The following is a 19,264-nucleotide window of genomic DNA, read 5'->3' on the forward strand; positions in this document are numbered from 1 at the left end:
TACATTTTACAATATATAAGTTATACCTCAACAAAAGTTTTTAAAAAGGAACCTTTTTTTACATCACAACGTAGCATGTTTATATTTTGTATAACTGAAACAAAAACTTCATTAAATAGTATTTGCAGTGACTGTATGGACATTTCATATAAATGGAATCATACAAAGCCTTTCGTGCCTGGATTCTTTCACTTATCACAATATTTTCAAAGTTCGTTTATGTCGTAGCATGTAACAGTACTTTATTCCTTTTTATGGCTGAATAATTTTCCATTGTAAGGATTTACCACATTTTGTTTATCCATTCACCAACTTTTGAGTTGTTTCCGTCTTTCGGCTGTTGTGAACATTGTTGTTATGAACGTTTGTGTACAAGTTTTTGTGTGGACGTGTTTTTATTTCTCTTACGTATATACCTAAGAGTGGAATTGGTGGGTCCAATGGTAACTCTGTGTTTAACTTTTTGAGGCAGCGCCACACTGTTTTCCGAAGTGGCTTCATCGTTTTACCTTCCCTCCAGCAGTGTTATGAAGGTTCCAGTTTTTGCACATCTTCCCCAACACTTGTTATTATCCAGCCTTTTTATGATAGCCATTGTAGTCGGTGTGAAGTGATATCTCACAACAGTAATGCTGTAGTCAATATCTTGCATTTGCATTTCCTGCATTTGCCTTGCACTTTCCTGATGGCTAATGTGTTGAGCATCTTTTCACGTGCTTATTGACCATTTCTTTGAAGAAATGTTGCTCAGATCCTTTGTCAATTTTTTATTTTTACTTATTTTATTGAGTTAACATTGGTTTATAACATTCTAGAAATTTCAGGTGTACATCATTATATTTCTGTTTCTGTGTAGACTACATCATGTTGACCACCCAAAGACTAATTACCTTCCATCACTGTACACATGCGATCTGTCATCCCTTGTACCCTCCCCTCCCCTCTTCCCCTCTGGTAACCACCAATCTAATCTCTGTCTCTATGTGTTTGTTTGTTTTTGTTTTTATCTTCTATTTATGAGTGAGATCATATGATATTTGACTTTCTCCGTCTGACTTATTTCCCTTAGCATAATACCCTCAAGGTCCATCCATGTTGTCACAAATGGCAAGATTTCATCCCAGAAAGATACTTCTAAATAAAATGAAAATATTATGGGTTTCAGAAAAGTCGAGTGTGGTGCCAACCTAAGCACTCAGGATATTTTCTTATGGGTGTGAGTTATTGCTTTTATAGAAACAAAACAAAGTATCACCGTGAATATGGAGTTGAAGTTTAAGAAACGAGTATGGCTTTCAAAAACGTCCTTGATGTAGTCAGGAATTGTCTCTTCCCCTCGTTTCCCCGGGCTCATGATTTCCGTTTTTTCCCCTTGCAGTACTTGGGGTGCATTGAAGTTCTACGCTCAATGAGGTCTCTCGACTTCAGCACGAGGACGCAGATTACCAGGTAAGCCCTCTTGAAAATGGACTCCTGTGATCTTCTTTCAGCAAGGAATGATTTCAAAGGTTAACAGCCTGGAAATTTCCAGAGGAAAAGGCTGCCCCTTGAGTGCTGGTGACTGGTGACAGGGAGTCAGGACTTACTGTATTTCAAGACTTTTGCCTGTTCATCCATGTTTGTGACGTGTGTCTCTTGACGTGAGTAACCTGAAGACACTCCCCACTTCTAAGCCCTTTCTATCATTAAGCTGCAGACAAATGGAGTGTTTACATTTGTTTCTTTAATATGTGAAACCCTAATACCAGACTGATATTTTAAAAGGTACTGAACTGTGTTGCTTCTTTCTAAAAAAGGAGGTCAAGATGTCAGGAGAGAATTTCTGATAGTTTGCACAAAGAATAAAATGCACAGAATTGGAAGTAGAAATATTCGTGGGAGCAGTAGTTTAGAAAGCAGACTAATTCTTTAAGGGGTCAATGATTTTGAACAGGTTTATAAATTCTCCACCATCAACTAGATTCTAAAGCCATCCTGAAAAGGAGCAGTGGAAGGCTAGGGCTGGCTCTGTGAAACGGCTGCGTTTCTGTGGATGATGAGCTTGGCAGTTGCGGAATTGTTTAATCTAAACAATGACCTCAGAAAATGCCTCATATTTATTTCATTCAAATTACCCTATTGTGTATCTTTGGGTTAGCAAGCCAGAGTCTAGAGACTGAGCTTTAGAAAGCCGTTATTTTTAGTAATTAGCTGCTAAATAATGTACACACCTCAGTTATGTTTTAAGCCCCACAATGATACCTCTTCTTCCTCACCAAAGAAAAATTTGTGTTCAAAAGAGTTGATGATTCTCTCTAAAGTGACTCGAGACACACCTGGTGGGAATGCACTGACATTAGTAATCTACACTAAGGGAGGAATCCATCTTCATATATTTATAGAAAATGGCTTATGAAAATTGCCAAGGCCAGGGAATTGTATTTTGAAGTGAGAGTATTTCGAAGAAAAGTTTGAACATTTACTTAGTCAATCATTCGTTCATCCTACCCATGACAGGTCAGGTGTGGAGCAGCATCTGTGAGCAGGGCACTCTGCCCTGTGCCTGGGGAAATGTGGGAATATATGACAGTATTCACCTTCTTGTGTGTGGTGGCGGTTGTCTTTAAAGAGAATTGTTGGCCATTTCTACTGAATTCCCTTTATAGATACTAGAACTTGAGATAATTTCATGTCATTTTAATTTTCCTGCTGTATTCATTGAGCATTTACTGCTGACAGTGCACACACAGCGTGCTGGCCAAAGTAGGCTGTCTTGTTTTGCCTGGTCTCCCAGTTTTGGGGAGAAAGATGCATATAAAAATAATCGAGGGGCATGCAAAGGGCACAGACCAATTCCTGCTCCTCAGGAGTCGTGGGGGGCGGGGGACAAGTGGAAAATCCCAGTGTGCCCTTTGATGAGGGTCTTAGCACTCTTTAGGGTAGAACCTAAGTGGACAGAAGTAATAACATTGTACAGGAAAGCTGTGGAGCAGACATTAGTGGGTGTGGAGGTCCCACTGTCTTTCTCCAATCCTGTTCCATTTTGATTTTAGCACAGTTGGGCCAGCACAAAGGGCCAAGTGGAGCACCAATCTTGCACTCAGGAAACTTGGTGTTCAGTTCTGGTTATACCAGAATTACCTTGGGTTTATTAGACTTTTTGAAAACTACATTTGCTTATCTCCATGATGCTTTCTGTCTTTTGTTTCATTTTTTATCATGTGACCTGTTTCTTATTTTAGTTAATAACCAGAGACCACTTGTGGGAAACAATTTGACAAATCAATGTCAGAAAGCAGTCTCTGCATCCAGGAGAAGAATTCCCAGCAACGTCCTATAGGTGTGGAGCTTTCAAGGCCTCCATGGTAACTGAGTGTTGAACACGTCTGTGGTTGAACTCTACCTCCATGGTTTACTTAATATACTAAAGGCATAGTACATATGCCTTGAAAGGTTGTAGGGAAATCTAATGTTGTAATTAAATTATATTATACAGGCACTGAGAAAACCTGTTTCCAAAGACTTCCCAGCCACACCTTTCCTAAAAATATATATATATTTTATAAGCAAATAACCAATTTCTACCCACCTGTTCTGCTATTCCAAGTTTTGGATATAAGTGTCCTTTGGAGGCTCTGACAGTTGAACTAAGTGTCCTTCTGTTGAGGTCAGTTTAGCTTTATGCTGTTCCTGTGTCTGAGTTCAGGTTGACTGTGTACTTTCAATAGCGCTACCCGTGAGTTATGGCTCTCCGACTAATAGATAACTTTTAAAACTCCCCCGAAAGCTGCCACTGAGTCTACACTTAGTTGCAGTGGCGGCTGTTAAACACCTTGTACGGCCAACACTTCGGGCAGAGGAGCTTGGTGACTCTTTCATACTAATCACTGCCCCCAGGTAGAGGAGACAGCCTATATGTGGAGCCCAGCTCTGCCGATTTCCACCTCAGTGGTTGTTGTGGGAAATAGAACGTTTCCACATCTGACATCACAGCACAGGTCATGGCAAAGAAGCAGTGTGGTTGTTTGCTTCATCTTATTGCCCAAGCTGGTATTCAGCACAGTAGCCACAAGACTCCAGTGTTCAAAGAAGTGAGTGTCCATGAGCATGAGAGCAATTGAGGCCACAGAGATGATGGCCCTCGGCAGCCGCTGCTTCCCTGGGTCAGCCTATCAGTGGGGTACAGAGAGGAGCTGAGAGGTCCAGTACTTGTGAAAGCCTGCCCAGGGGACAGAGATGCATGCCAGAAGAAATAGCTTCTGCAGAAGGAAATAGCTTCCCAACATGCCCTTGGATGCTAAACCCAGCATGGCCTTCCCCCTAATGTGCCCCCTTGTCCAGTACGGTTTTGGAATGTGGCATATGAGACCTCCCCACGCCCTTGGAGGTTCGTGATGACATTGCACTATTAAAGGCTATCAGGAACCCCGCTGCCGAGAACCATGGAACTTGGCTAGTCTAGTGTTTCCCAGCTGTACTTAACTGGCTTGCAGGAAACTGCCCTCCTCTTCGCTGCCCCACTGCCAGCACTGCTTCATAGTCTGTAGAACCCACTGAGAAACCACCATCGTTCCTGCATCGTGCAGCCCATGAGGGGTGTGAGGGAGGGTCTCAGGTTGGTCTCACCCTGGGCAGTTGGGGGCCCCAAGTAGGGATAACCCAGCTCCTCAGCTGGAGGTCAGTCAGAGACCTCTGCTTTCCTCTGACTTAGGCCACTGGGTTTCCACACAAAGTGCTGTGGCCAACAGTGCTGATCAACCATTGCTCCAGTGACTGCCCGTCCTGGCCTGAGCCTGACCGTCAGAGGAGCGCCTGTGTGGGCCACACCATGCGCCTCCCTGAGGATTCCTCTCCTTCGACTGTTCTCATCTCTCACTGGGGAACTGGAGGAACTGTTACTGTGTTTCCTGTAAGAGTGGGATACGCCACATCAGATAGGAGGATTCTGGGGAGACCATGCTCTCTGGTCTGACACCTAAGGAACACCTGTCTGGCTGGCTCTGCACAGTGACAGAAGCTCCTGACTTGCCCTTGGTCACCGGACCAGCATGGCCTGACCTCCTTTCCTCCTTTCATTTGATTTTCTCATCTCATTTTTGTTTCATTTATTGTGCTAAATTTTATCTATTAGTGGACATCATCTTAAGCTATTTTTAGGACATGGAAGGCTGTACGTATATACACAGCGAAGCCCAGCGCACTCAGCAAGGTGGTCCTTCCCCAACCAGAAATGCGAACATCTCATGTGTATATTTGGTTCAAACGACCCCAGCTGACTTCCTGCACTGCTTGGATTTGTCAGATTACGGCCAAGTTTGCTTCCCACCCAGGGCTGCGTAGACATATGGACTCAGCCACGTGTGGCTTTGCTACAGTTCCAGGGTGAGTTCGGGTAGAGATACAGTCACGCATCACTTAACGACGGGGGGACGTTCTGAGACGAGCTTCGCCAGGCGATGTTGTTGTTGGAGCAAACATCACAGAGTGCACGTTCACAGACCTAATGGGGCAGCCTTCTACACAGCCAGGCTGTATGGTGCTGATCTCATGGGACCACCGTCATATACGCGATCCGTCGTTGACTGAAGCCTCGCTATGTGGTGCATGGCTGTATAAAAACATTGTCTGGAAGCCAACATAAACTTGCTTTTTCCAAGTTGTAGAGAGTGAACAATCGAATCCAGGTTAGGGTTTTTGTTTCTCTTATTTTAAAAGTCATCGTTGTTTCAATGGGCCCTGAAGGGCCTGGTGTGGCCCAGACCTTCACCAGCACTGCCCCTTGGATGTGATCTGCTCCCCAGCATTCCACTTTGCACACCCTGGCCCTAGAGTTCTGCTCAGAATTGGGATGTTTTGAAAATTCTCCAGGAACATGCATAAAATTCCTTTGGTTTGAAACCGAAATCAAAATCTTTGAAAGGAAAACATTTTTCTTTTGGGAGAGTGTCTCCCTTTTGTGCTTGTCCAGCATATTGATGGGGTCTTGGGACACTGGTATCAGTGGTATAACATATGTGTTGAAGCTCAGGGTCCCCTGCACGACCTCTTCAATTACTGCAGCGCGAGGCAGAGGAGTAAATGAACACAGCATCAGCCGTCCACTAGGGAGTGGGTCGAACGCTGTGACACTGGCATCTTTTCTGTCTGATGGTTCATGGGGGGACTTTGGCTAGAAGGTAGATGTGTGACCATGTGGTATTGGTCTGACAGTGCTGGGCCATTGGTAGTTATAGGGCCTTGAGTTTGAACAAAGTAGCAAGCATGCCCTGGAAATGTGAAGAGGAGGGGAGCCGAGGCCTGGAGACGTGGCGTTCTGAGTCGTGATACGGTGAGAATGGCAGCCAGGCTTGCTGGGGTCGTCCGTCTCCACCCTGAAGGAGGGCAAGCTAGCTGACCTCAGCTTGGCTGCTGGACTCCGTCCACTCTCTCTTCTCTGAAACGACATGGAAGGCTTGGAAATGCTGGCTTCTCCAATCGCTTCTGGCTTCCCACGTTCTATAAATGCTCTCAAAAAGAAGTTCAAGGTAAAAACTTTCACCACATAGTCCTTCAGCTCCGTGAGTGCCCGAGCATCCCTGTCTGTGTGCACCCATCCCGGCTCCAGTGCGTTTCCTCTCGCGTGCGTGAAAGCCTCTCCGAGACCACACGCCCTCATCGGACTTACTGCAAGAGAAGGGCCGACCAGGCTGCGTGCCTGGCACCTGGACCTCCTCCGTCCACACCACATCCATTGGGACGCTTTACTGTCTTGCCTCATACACTTCTGTGTCAGGTGGCCATTTCATGACAAGCCCACGAGGGATTGGAGCAGTGCACACGGTGGGGCTAACAAGATATCTGTGTTGTTTATGGAGCTTCCCTATCCTCAGGGCCTGCTCAGGCTGTGAGGAGCTGCGGTGGCAGAGACGGACACGGAGGAAGAAGCGTAGGTGAGGCGCTGGCTCCTCGGCCTCTGGCAGAACCGAGGTAGGTCCTGGCAATGACATGAGGTCTGATGACGCCACCTTGCTCAGCAGAATGGCGGAAACACCCAGGAGGTGGGGATCTGAACAGCTTCTGTTCAGGTTTAGGGTAGCTGCTTCCTTTTGGAAACAGTGACATGACTTCCACATGCCGCGCTGAATGGCTGGGACTTTGGTTCTGTCGCTTTCTCCCTTTGCAAACCCACAGGAAGCAATCTGGAAGGTCCTCTGTTTGAAAATCCATTGTGCCAGTGGTGTTAAGATGGGTGCTTTCACACCTGGCACGTGACGTTGAGAGCGAGGCTGCCTCGCTCAGGTGAACTTGGTGCTGCGCGGATCTGATCTTTCCAATTACACTACTCGATTATGCTGTTCCAGAATTCCTTCTGCAGTACAAAATAAACACCTCTGATGTCGACTTAAGTTCAACGTGCCAGGAAAAGGAGCAGATCTGTAAAAATCTTCCCCGGGGCTAGTTGACTCCGAATTAGAGCAGAGAGCAGTGGTGGGTATGAACAGTCAGCCCACCCGTCCCTGTGTTCGCTGGTGCTGGATGGCTAACTTGTGGTTCATTCTAAATGTACTTCTTCTAAACGTGCTCCACGGGCTGAGCCTCTGGCAGCCCTGCACTCCCGGAGGGTGAGGCCCAGCAGGGAGGGAGTTAGTGTTTTCTCAGCTTAGAATTCTTCTTGAAAACACCAGCTTGCCTGCGTGCAAACGTATCTGGGCTTTGGGATGAAGCAGGCTGAGTCCTTCCACTTCACTTCTCTGTCGTTACTTGGGTTTTGACACCAATCAGAATTATTTTGTGCCCCGTGTCTCCTTCATTTGTGTACGAGAATGTGCTAGACACAGGGGTACGTGGATCGCAGATGCCCAGGGGGCCACGGCCAAGAGCCACAAGGCAGTGGGTCAGGTGTTCCGCGCAGGCGTGAGAAGAGTACCACAGTGGGATGATGACCTTGAGCAGGGCACAGCACAGCGAGCAGACGACGGGCAGTGTGAGGTGCTCACAGTCCAGCTGGGAAGAATGGGGCAAATACACGTGAAGGAAAGAGTCGGTCATGGGCTCTGCAAACGGTGCTCCTCCCACTCTGCTTGCTCTATTCACTAGAGGAGCAGTGAGAGCAGAGATGAGATGAGGCTGGCTGAGTGGGGTGTGCTGTGGTGATGGGGAGGGGCCAAGTGGAGAGGACGAGATGCCATCTTTCTCTCCAGGGGCCTGTCTTCCTTCTCTCCCCTTGACCATCTGAATAAATCAATCTGGTTGTGATTTCTCCCAAATGGAAAATGCAGACATCATTCTAGTTGCTTGTTCCCCTTTCCTTTCAAGCACTGGGGAGCACTACGTCAGGATGCCCTGTCGTCATAATCTCTGACAAGCTGGTTATGGAGTTCAGGTGCAGCCTGTAGTCACTGTCTCTGTGTGATAGCGTAGCCGTCTATACCAGTGACAGCATTTGTTACCCAAGAGCATGAAAACTCCCAACTGCGGGGCCTGCCCCTGAGAACCAGGTGGGAGGTTTTCCTAGTGACTGTCTCCTGGTGGGAGTGCCAGGGTCCACTGGCATGTGTGATGGACAGCAGGCCCAGGGCTTGGCCAGCCACTTCACTGTGCGGGTGAGCCGGGATCTAGCGGCATGCGTGGCAAGGAAGGCAAGTGGCAGGGATAACTTCCAATGTCATTGAAAGGCCCAGAGAGGGGTCGGACCCAGGGTCTAAGAGCATTAGCAGAGCAAGTTGAGGACTTTCAGAGCCTCACATGCAAAGCATCCAGATTTGTTTGTTTGGTTATTTATTTACTTCTTTGGCAGTCTGTTTAGCCCATGGAGATTCTGCTGCAGCGGACGGGGGCAAGGCCTGGGCCCTCCCCAAGGTGACCCTGCTCCTGTCTCTGGAGGATGGCACCAGGAACAGAAGACTTTTGTCTTTTCTCTACCATGTCACGCCAGAAGGGAGGGACTTCCCGCCCAACCTGGCCTCCACTGTAGTATGAACTCCTTTAAGGATCCAGCAGGCTGGGCGTTAAGGGACCACTGGATGGTTTGTGTCCTATCAGCTCTCTGACCTGGCATGGGATGCCCAAAAATTTAACGCACACACGTAGATCATTTCACTTTCTTGAGCGTGGTTCTCAAACTTGGGCACACACCAGAACCACCTGGAGAACTTGCTACAACAGAGAGCAGAGCCCCACTCCGAGTTTCCATAGGTCTGGCATGGGGGCTGAGAATTTGCATTTCTAACCAGACGCTGATGCTGTCGGTCCAGGTAATGCACTTTGAGGAGCAGTGTTCTGGAGTTCTATTTTTAACCTCTGAACCATTTGCAGCTACCATCTACGAAACCACAGCTTGGAAACGAGTCCATTTATTTTTTCAAGTGTTCCCACTCATCCAAAAATTTTAAAAATGAAGAGCAAAGATGACTTGGTGGCTTAGCATGGTTTAAATAGAATCCATAAGATGAATATGTGGCATTCATTCCATACTCTCCTTAAGGACCATCTGGCATGGTGTATATTTTTAATCCTCATGCCAGAAGCACATTTATGTCAGAATGTACCTCTGTGATTGCTCCTTTTCTGTCTCTTTCTCTGAGTTCACTTACTCCCCAAATATATCATTTCATAAGCACCTCTTTGCCCTTGACAGAGGGCAGCCTGGCGTTGCAGGTTCTGGAGCCAGATTGTCTAGGCTTCTGTCCAGGCTGAGCAACTTTCCAGCTGTGTGACCTTGCGCAAGTACCTTATGTTCTCTGTGTCTCAGTTTCCCCATCTTTAAAATGGAAATCATAATGGTACCTCCTTCACAGGGTTGAGAAGTGAGTTAATCTGTGAAAAGTACTTAACAGGCTGTCTAGCACATGGAAGGGCTCGAGACTTGTTAGTGAATATTGATATTTTCATTTTTATTATATCTTCTCCATGTTGGTAATTTCATCGCGTTCAGTAATACTTCCAGGTTATAAGCCACAAGTCTGTATCTGTGTCTCTGAATTTTCTTTTCAGTGCCGTCCTGTATTTACAGCGGCCCACTGGGTCTGCGTCTTCTTGGAGATGCTCAGTTTGTGGCAGAATCCTGAGCACCCCATCTCTGCCTCTCTGTTGTGTTTCCTTCCCTCATCCTCGCCTCTGTTGCCACAGTCAGGTCCAGCGCACACCTCCCTGAATGTTGGTCATGACCACAACCCACGCGTTCTCCGGGGTAGAAACTGCGGAGTCGGTCTTATCTCCTCCGTCTCTCTTGTTCAATTACCAGCGCTTCTCGATTCTCCCTGGAAGCTTCCCTCGTAATTTCTTTCCTTTCTTCCAGTCTCTCTCTCCTTCAGTTCCCTTTATATCTGCTAACAGGTCAATGTGCCTGAAACATACTACTCTCTGTCAAGCTTCATTGTTTATCCATTAAGGCAGAATACAATGAAAAATTCTTAACTGATCGCTCAATGTTCCACTTGACCTGCCTCAGCGCACCTTTCCAAATAGATTTCTCCTGATTCCCCTTTATGCTTTCTTTACACAACTGCACTGACCTATTACTGCCCCATTCTCCTGGCCCACTGTCCTCGCCTCACGGCCAAATATTCAGCCCCACGAGCACGTGCTTTTGCCCTTAGCTTTGAGACCACTGTATCTGAGTTGCTGTAGAGGCCTCCACCTCATTGTACTGGACATTAAGACACAGAGCATGTTTCATCTACTCTAAAATACCATCTCCCGTGAAGACACTTCATTATTTTATAACCACTAGGAAAAAAGCACTGCCTATTAAAATATGACACAATGCTTTCATATCACTTAGAATCAATTTATAGATATTGAAAAAGCTATTTGGGATTTTTGCAGATGCAGATTGATATAATTATAACACTTGTACATCTGTTAAAAGGAAAATATAAGCAATATGAGGAAGGTATTGCTAAAAGTTTCTTCTAAATCAGAGTCTGAATATAGTGAATCATTTCTTGACTCAGAATCATTGCTTATCTATATTTTTTCTAAGTTTTATTGCTCTTTAGTCCATTTCAAGAGTATTGGAAATCAATGAAATTGGAATCATAAAAAGAGCAGGGAAAATATTTGAAACCAAAAGGTGGTTTTTAAAAAGCACTAAAGTTGATAAAACTGCTAGTTAGACTGATCAAGGAGAGAAAGAAAATTCAAACTACCAGTAACGGGGGTGAAGGAGGAGACATTCCGTTGGATACTGCAGACACTGAAAGGATAAGGGAATATTATGAGCAACTTCATGCCAATAAATTGAGTGACTTAGATGAAATGGACAAATTCCTTGAAAGATACAACTACAAAAGTGGCTTAAAGAAATAATAGATAATCTGAATGGGCCTATATGTATTAAGGAAACTAAATTCATAGTAAAAGGAAGCAAACAAACAAACTTTCCCATCGAGGAAACTCTAGGGCCACCTGGTTCCCTGGTGAATTCTACCAAACATTTAAGGAAGAAATAACCCAGCTCTCCACAATCTCTTCCAGGAGATAGGAGGGAACACTTCTCAGTTCGTTGTGTGAGGCCAGCATTATCCTGAAAGCAAAACCAGACAAAGACATTACAAAAAAAAAAACAAACCAAAAACTCCATGAACTCAGACACAGAACTAACAATATAGTAATAAATTGGATCCAACACTGTATCAAAAAGATAATAATACATCATACACTAGAGGGTTGTACAAGGATTTTAAGCTTGATTCAACATTAAAAAAAATCAAAGTAATTCTTCATATCAGCAGACTAAAAAAGAAAAATTATATGAAAATCTCAATAGACGCAGAAAAGCCTTTAACAAAATTCAACATGCATTCATGATAAAAACTTTCAGCACGTGAGGAATAGAAGGAAACTTCTTTAACCTGATAATAGGACAGCCACAAAAAACCTACAGCCAACATCATATTTAATCTTGAAAAACTAAATACTTTCCCTCTAGTATTAGGAACAAGGCAAGGAAGTCCACTTTCTCAACGCTAACGTTGTACTAGAGATCTTATCAGTGCAGTAAGGCAAGGAAAAAAAGCAAAAAGCCAGACAATTGGACAGGAAGAAATAAAACTGTCTTTATTTGCAGATGATACAAAATTCTATACAGAAACTCCTGAAGAATCTACATAATAGCTACTAGAACTGATAAGTGAGTTTAGCAAAGTTCAGGATACAATTGATACACATAGCAATTCTCTTTTTGTGTGCTAACAAAGATCAATTGGAAAATGAAATTTAAAAAGGACCATTTACAATAGCGTAAAAATCATGAAAGGCTTAGGGTTGAATTTAACAAAATATGTGTAAGATTTATATGCAAAAAACTACTAAATGTTGATGAGAGAAATTAAAGAAGATCTAAATAAATGGAGAATTATGCTGTGTTCATGGGCTAGAAGACTCAGTATGTAAAAATGTTTCAAACTGATGTATAGATTTCATACACTTCCAACTAAAGTCCCCGTAGGCTTTTAGTAGAAATGAACAAGCCGATTCTTCAATGTATACAGAATAATATACAGAAGACCCAGAATAGCCAAAACAATTTTGAAAGAGCAGTACATGGAGAACTCCCACTATAAATTTACAGTAATCAATATAGTGTTATGTGAGCATAAGGACATACGGACAGACGTGCAGAGTCCAGAAACATACCCACACATAATGGTCAATTTATTTTTGACGAAGGTGCCAAGATAACTCAACGGAGAAAGGATAGTCTTTGCAACAAAAGCTGCTTAGACAATTGGATAGCTACATGCGAAACCACCACCACCAGACTCCTGTCACCATATCCAACAAACGTCTTCACAGCATATGCAAAGGTTAACCTGGAATGGCTCATGGACCTAAATCCAAATAAACGTATGAGATAGTCTCTGTAATCTTGGGCTGGGCAAAGATTTCTTAGGACACAAAAAACACAAATCGTAAAAGAAAAACAAGGAGAGATTGGCTTCATCAAAATTAAAAATTTTCTCTTTAAAAGACATTGTTAAGGGGCTGGCCCCGTGACCGAGTGGTTGGGTTCGCGCGCGCCGCTGCAGGCGGCCCAGTGTTTCGTTGGTTCGAATCCTGGGCGCGGACATGGCACTGCTCATCAAACCACGCTGAGGCAGCGTCCCACATGCCACAACTAGAAGAACCCACAACGAAGAATACACAACTATGTACCGGGGGGCTTTGGGGAGAAAAAGGAAATAATAAAATCTTAAAAAAAAAAAAAAAGACATTGTTAAAAGAATGAAAGACAAATCACTGACTGGGCAAAAATATTTACAAAATTTACATATCTGATAAAGGATTTGTATCTGGAACATAGAAGTCTTGCAACAAACAAATTTAAAAACTAGGCAAGTGACGTGAACAGCATTTCACTGCAGAAGAGGCATGGATGGCAAATAAGCATGTGGAAAGATGTTCAATATCATCAATCATTAGGGAAATGCAAATTAAAACCACGTGGAGATACCACTACACACCTACTGAAGTGGCAGACAAGACACCCTGACGACACCAAGGGCTGGCCGTGATGTGGGGGAGCAGCTGAAACTCTCAGACACGGCTTTCAGGCATGCAAAACAGCACAGTCACTCTGAAAAAGTTTGCCAATTTCTTATAAAATTATATAGTCACTTACCATTTGACCCGGCAATCCCACTTCTTTTTTCAAGAGAAATGGAAACATATATGCAACATACAAAACCCTGTATATGAATGTTTATAGCAACTTTCTTCCTGATTACCTCAAATTGGAAACAACCCAATATCCATCTCCTGGAGAATAGACAGACCGATTGTTGTATGTCAATACAATGGAATGCTACTAAGCAATAAAGAGGAACAAAATCTTTAAAAAATATTGTTTATGGTCCTGATGCTGTGCATTATAGCCTCCACACTTATTTATCTTATAACTGGAAGTTTGTACCTTTTGACCCCCTCACCTATTTTCCCCACGCCCCAACCCCGCCTTTGGCAACCACCAATCTGCTCTGTTTCTATGAGTTGAATTTTTTTAGATTCTACATAGAAATGATATCATACAGTATTTGTCATTCTCTGTCTGACATTTCACTCAGCACAGTGTCCTCAAAGTCCATCCATGTTGTCACAAATTGCAAGATTTCCTTCTTTTTTATGGCTGAAGAGTATTCTATTATGTATATACCACATTTTCTTTATCCAGTCACCCATCTGTGGACACTTAGGTTGTTTCTAAGTCTTGGCTGTTGTGAGTAATGCTGCAGTGAACATGGGGGTGCAGCTATCTCTTTGAGATACTGATTTCATTTTCTTTGGATATATACCCAGAAGTGGGATTGCTGGATCATATCATAATTCTATTTTTAATTTTTTGAGGACCCTCCATACTGTTTTCTGGAGTGGCTGCACCAATTTAAATTCCCACCAACAGTGCACAAGGGTTCCCTTTTCTCCGCATCCTTGCTGGTACTTATCTCTTGTCTTTTTAATGACAAACATTCTAATAGGTGCGAGGTGATATGTTGTTATGGTTTTGATTTGCATTTCTCTGATGATTAATGATATTGAGCACTTTTTCATGTACCTGTTGGCCATTTGTATGTCTTCTCTGGAAAAATAGCCATTCAGATTCTCTGCCCATTTTTTAAATTGGATTGTTTGAGTTTTTGCTATTGAGTTGTATGAGTTCTTTAAATATTCTGGATATTAATCTCTTAAAGATATATACGATTTTCAATTTTTTTCCCATTATGTAGATTGTGTTTTCATTTTGTTGTTGGTTTCCTTTGCTGTGCAGAAGCTTTTTAGTTTGATGTAGTCCCACTTGTTTATTTTTGCTTTTGTTACCTTTGTTTTTGGTGTTAAACCCCCAAATGATCTCCAAGACCAATGTCAAGGAGCTTATCTCCTGTTTTTTCTTCTAGGAGTTTTCTGGTTTCGGGTCTTATGTTCAAGTCTTTAATCCAATTTGAGTTGATTTTTGCGTATGGTGTAAGATAGGGGTCCAGTTTCCTTCTTTGGATGTGGCTGTCCAGTTTTCACAACACTATTTATTGAAGAGACTACACTTTCCCCATTGTATATTCTTGGCTCTTTTTTTGTAAATTAATTGAACATATACAGGTGGGTTTATTTCTGGGCTCTCTAGTCTGTTCCAGTGATTGAGGTGTCTGTTTTTATGCCTATACCATACTGTTTTGATTACTATAGCTTTGGAATATAGTTTGAAATCAGGAAGTGTGATGCCTCCTACTTTGTTCTTCCTCAAGACTGCTTTGGCTATTCAGGGTCTTTTGTGGTTCCATACCAATTTTAGGATTGTTTCTTCTGTTTCTGTGAAAAATGCCATTAGAGTTTTGAGAGAGATTATATTGACTCTGTAGATGGCTTTGGGCAATACGAACATTTTAACTATGTTAATTCTTCCAATTCATGAAAATTTCCACTTATTTGTATCTTCTTTGATTTCTTTCATCAATGTCTTTTAGTTTTCAGTGTATGGGTCTTTTACCTCCTTGATTAAATTTATTCCTAGGTATTTCATTCTTTTTAACAAAATTGTAAATAGGATTAAAAAAATTTCTCCTTCTGATAGCTCATTCTTAGTATATAGAAACCCAGCTGATTTTTGTATATTGATTTTGTATCCTGCAACTGTACTGAATTTGTTTATTAGCTTTAACAGCTTTTTGGTGGAGTCTTTAGGGTTTTCTATATACAATATGTCATCCACCAATAGAGATTGTTTTACTTTTTCCTTTCAGATTTGGATGCCTTTTATTTTTTCTTCTTACCTAATTGGTCTGGCTAGTACTCCTAGTACTATGTTGAATAAAAGTGGCAAGAGCGGGCATCCTTGTCTTCTTCCTGCTCTTAGAGGAAAAGCTTTCAGCTTTTCACCAGAGAGTATGATGTTAGCTGTGGGCTTGTCATATATGGCTTTTGTTAAGTTGAGTTACGTTCCCTCTATACCCACTTTGTTGAGCTTTGCTGTCATGAATGGGTATTGAATTTTGTTAAATGCTTTTCTTGCATCTATTGAGATGATCATATGATTTTTATCCCTCATTTTGTTAATGTGGTATATCACGTTGATTGATTTTCAGATGTTGAACCATCCCTGAATCCCGGAAATAAATCCCACTTGATCATGGTGTATGATCCTTTCAGTGTATTATTGAATTTGGTTTGCTAATATTTTGTTGAGGATTTTTGCATCTATGTTCATCAGGGATACTGGCCCGTGATTTTCTTTTCTTGTATGGTATCCTTGTCTGGTTTTGGTATCAGGATAATGCTGGACCCATAGTATAAATTTGGAAGTGTTTCCTCCCCTTTCGTTTTTTGGAAGACTTTGAGAAAGATTGGTATTAATTCTTCTTTAAATGTTTGGTAGAATTCACCAGTGAAGCCATCTGGTCCTTGGGTTTTCTGTGTTGGGAGGTTTTTGATTACTGATTCAATCTCCTTATTAGTAGTTGGCCTGTTCAACAAAATCTTGATACATGCAACAATATTAATGAATTTCAAAAGCACTGTGTTGGGTGAAAGAAGCCAGACACACAAAAGGCTACATGCTATACGATTCCACTCATATGACATTCTGGAAAAGGCAAAACTAGAGACAGAGATCAGATCACTTGTTGTCAGGGTCTAGAGGTGGGGGGAGGGGATTGACCACAAAGAGGGGATGGGGAAACCATTTGGAGAATAATGGAAATATTCTACGTCTTGTTTTAGTGGTGGTTACATGACTATACATGCTTTTCAAAACTTGTAGAACTGAGTATCTAGAAACAGTGAATTTTACCCTATGTAAATTATATCTCAATAATGTCTTTAAAAAGGTGCTCCACTGTTGTCTCTGGAATTTTCTTTTGAACTAATGATACCCATTCTGCAAGTTGTGGTGCATATATGCGGGAAGTGGTGACCACATCATGACTCTTGCTTGACCCACAGCGGTTTCAAAAATGTTAAAATCTGAGACAATGTAAATCTTAGAATCAATTCAATGTGGTCCCTTCTCTTCCTTAAGGAACCTTTAAGTCTCTGAGACACTTGATGGCACCATCTGAGACAGGCTTTTCCTTACACCTCAGAGATTTTGCTTAATGTTTGTTGGGTCAGTTGATGTATTTTATATCAGAGGTGCTTCTTAGACCTGAACTAATAGGCAGAAAATTTTGTGCCCTAGGAAAAAGGGAGTGCACAGATAAAAATCAGGCATAAAATTTCAATAAAATAACTATATTCTGTGGATCAAAATGTATTCTTTTGTTCTGATTATAAAAATAACACCAACAAATTAATGTCTGCTTATTGTACAGAAGCAGTGTAACCTCCCACCACAAACCCAACACCATTAAATGTTTTAAAATACCACATTTCAACTCTCAGATGCACTCTTTTCACATTTAAGATCTCTGAAATTTGGGTGCATCTTATGTTTAGTTGTGTCTTAACGTCTTCCCACCAGGCGGGCAGCAGCTGTGTGTTTAATGGTATTGCTGAGCACACAAACACCTGATTGTTCCTGTTGGCTCAATTAGGTGACTTTGATCCTTGATGATCAGCCACCACCCATTTAAGGGAGCACAAGTCCTCACTGTTGGCCAAAATCCTTCCCCTGACCTCTTCTATGAAGGCTAAGAATTAAAACTTGCAGAATGGGCTTCAGTGACTTGGGAGAAAGTATTGAAATGATCATGGAGCATTCTTTTGAAAAATTGCTGTGTCACCTACATTTTTGATGACTCAGAGTGTGATATTGCATAGAAATGCACCGACACCAGCAACTGGGTCAAAAAGGGATTCAGAAATGTTGAAACCAGAATGCAAAGAATTTGGAGGAATATTTCAACTTACTCATTTCACTTACCTATTTCTTTTTATGTATGCAGAAGAATGATATGTAATAAAAACCTATGCATTAAGGAGAATATAAGAGCTCTCTCAAAGTATAAAAGAAAAATTCTAAGAGATAAGAAAGTGTCATGTCATAGTTTAATTGGGTATATTTTTTTCTTTAGTTGTGGAACATAAAATATGATCTATTTTACAAAGAGTTGCATCTCCAATTCGACTAAATATGGCATTTCCTTTACTTTTCTATGCATTTTAAAGCATTTTATATGATTTTAAACTAATAGAAAATGTGTAAGAATAGGACAAAGGATTCCTGCAAATCTCTAACTTTTTCTGAACCGTTTGAGAATAACTTGGAGATATTGTGCCTCTTTAACCCTAACTACATGAGTGTTTTTCTTGAGGACAGTGACATTTTCTTCCACATCCACAGCACGATGAGCTACACAGGTGGAACACTGTTAACGAATCTACGGTCCGTGTCTGCATTTCACCAGTTGCCCCAGTCACATCCTCCATGGCTGTTTTGCCCAGGCCAGGAATGCCTCCAGCACCAGCCAGCGATTCAGTCATCACATCTCTTTGGTCTGCTGTAATCTGGAACAGTTCCTCAGCCTTTCTTTGTCTTTCTTGACATTGACATTTAATAAGAATACACACCAGTTATTTTGTAGACTTTCCCTCAATTTTCATTTGTCTGTTGCTTTCTCATGACTCATTTCAGGTTATGTATTTCTGGCAGTAAACCACAGAAATGTTGCATCCTTCTCAGGGCATCACATCGGGAGGTACATGATGTCACTGTGTTTCAGTATTGACATGAGCTTTGGCAAGTTAGTGAAGCTGGTGTGTTTTCCATATGCATTGTTGACATAATAGTGTTCAGACTATATAGAAAAGGTTTGTTCATCTTTCCTCCCTTAGAATCGTAAGCACTTTCTCATTATTGAAAGCTCTTAATGTTTATTATTATTGAGAAAGGCCTGAGCCTAGAGTGTCTAAACACGGGGATCGACCCAAGTCATCTTGTAAACCTGGGGCTTTAGTTTCCTTGAGGAACTCTCAGTGGGATGTTCCCGTGGCCCACAGGTGACAGGAGGTCCCTAGAAGAGCCCTCCGGAAACTCGTGGCCCAGCACAAGGTAAGGGGGCAATCCATGTTTGCTGAAATCTTACATTTTCAGGAGTTCAGAGAAATGACTAAAAATGAAGCATCAGAAAAAGCAAATTGCTTATAGAGGCTGCCCAGAAGATGCGCTTAATGAGACAAACTCCATGTGGAAAAGCGACATGAAATAATTCTCCGTCCTTCCTGCCCCCGGGCCTTTTCTGTGAAAATCAGTGCAGTGGCTTCTGCGGAGCAGCACGAAGTCCCTTCTTTTAGAACACATGGCTTCCTTGGTTTGAGGGTAGTGTTGTGGGTAGGGGCCTCTCTCTTCTTCACATTCTTATTTACTTCTTATAATCTG

General features: G+C 42.4%; 1 protein-coding gene across 1 annotated transcript in view; it reads left to right on the forward strand.

Moving 5' to 3' along the window:
* LOC124233875 (SHC-transforming protein 3) overlaps positions 1 to 19,264 on the forward strand; it is a 116,131-nt gene that overhangs the window by 37,939 nt on the left and 58,928 nt on the right. The window contains exon 2 of the mRNA XM_046651131.1: positions 1,379 to 1,449. Coding sequence (XP_046507087.1) covers positions 1,379 to 1,449 — 71 coding nt within the window. The remainder of the gene's footprint in view (positions 1 to 1,378; positions 1,450 to 19,264) is intronic.

The sequence above is a fragment of the Equus quagga genome, unplaced genomic scaffold (assembly GCF_021613505.1).
Source record: "Equus quagga isolate Etosha38 unplaced genomic scaffold, UCLA_HA_Equagga_1.0 268.1_RagTag, whole genome shotgun sequence".
Lineage (NCBI taxonomy): Eukaryota > Metazoa > Chordata > Mammalia > Perissodactyla > Equidae > Equus > Equus quagga.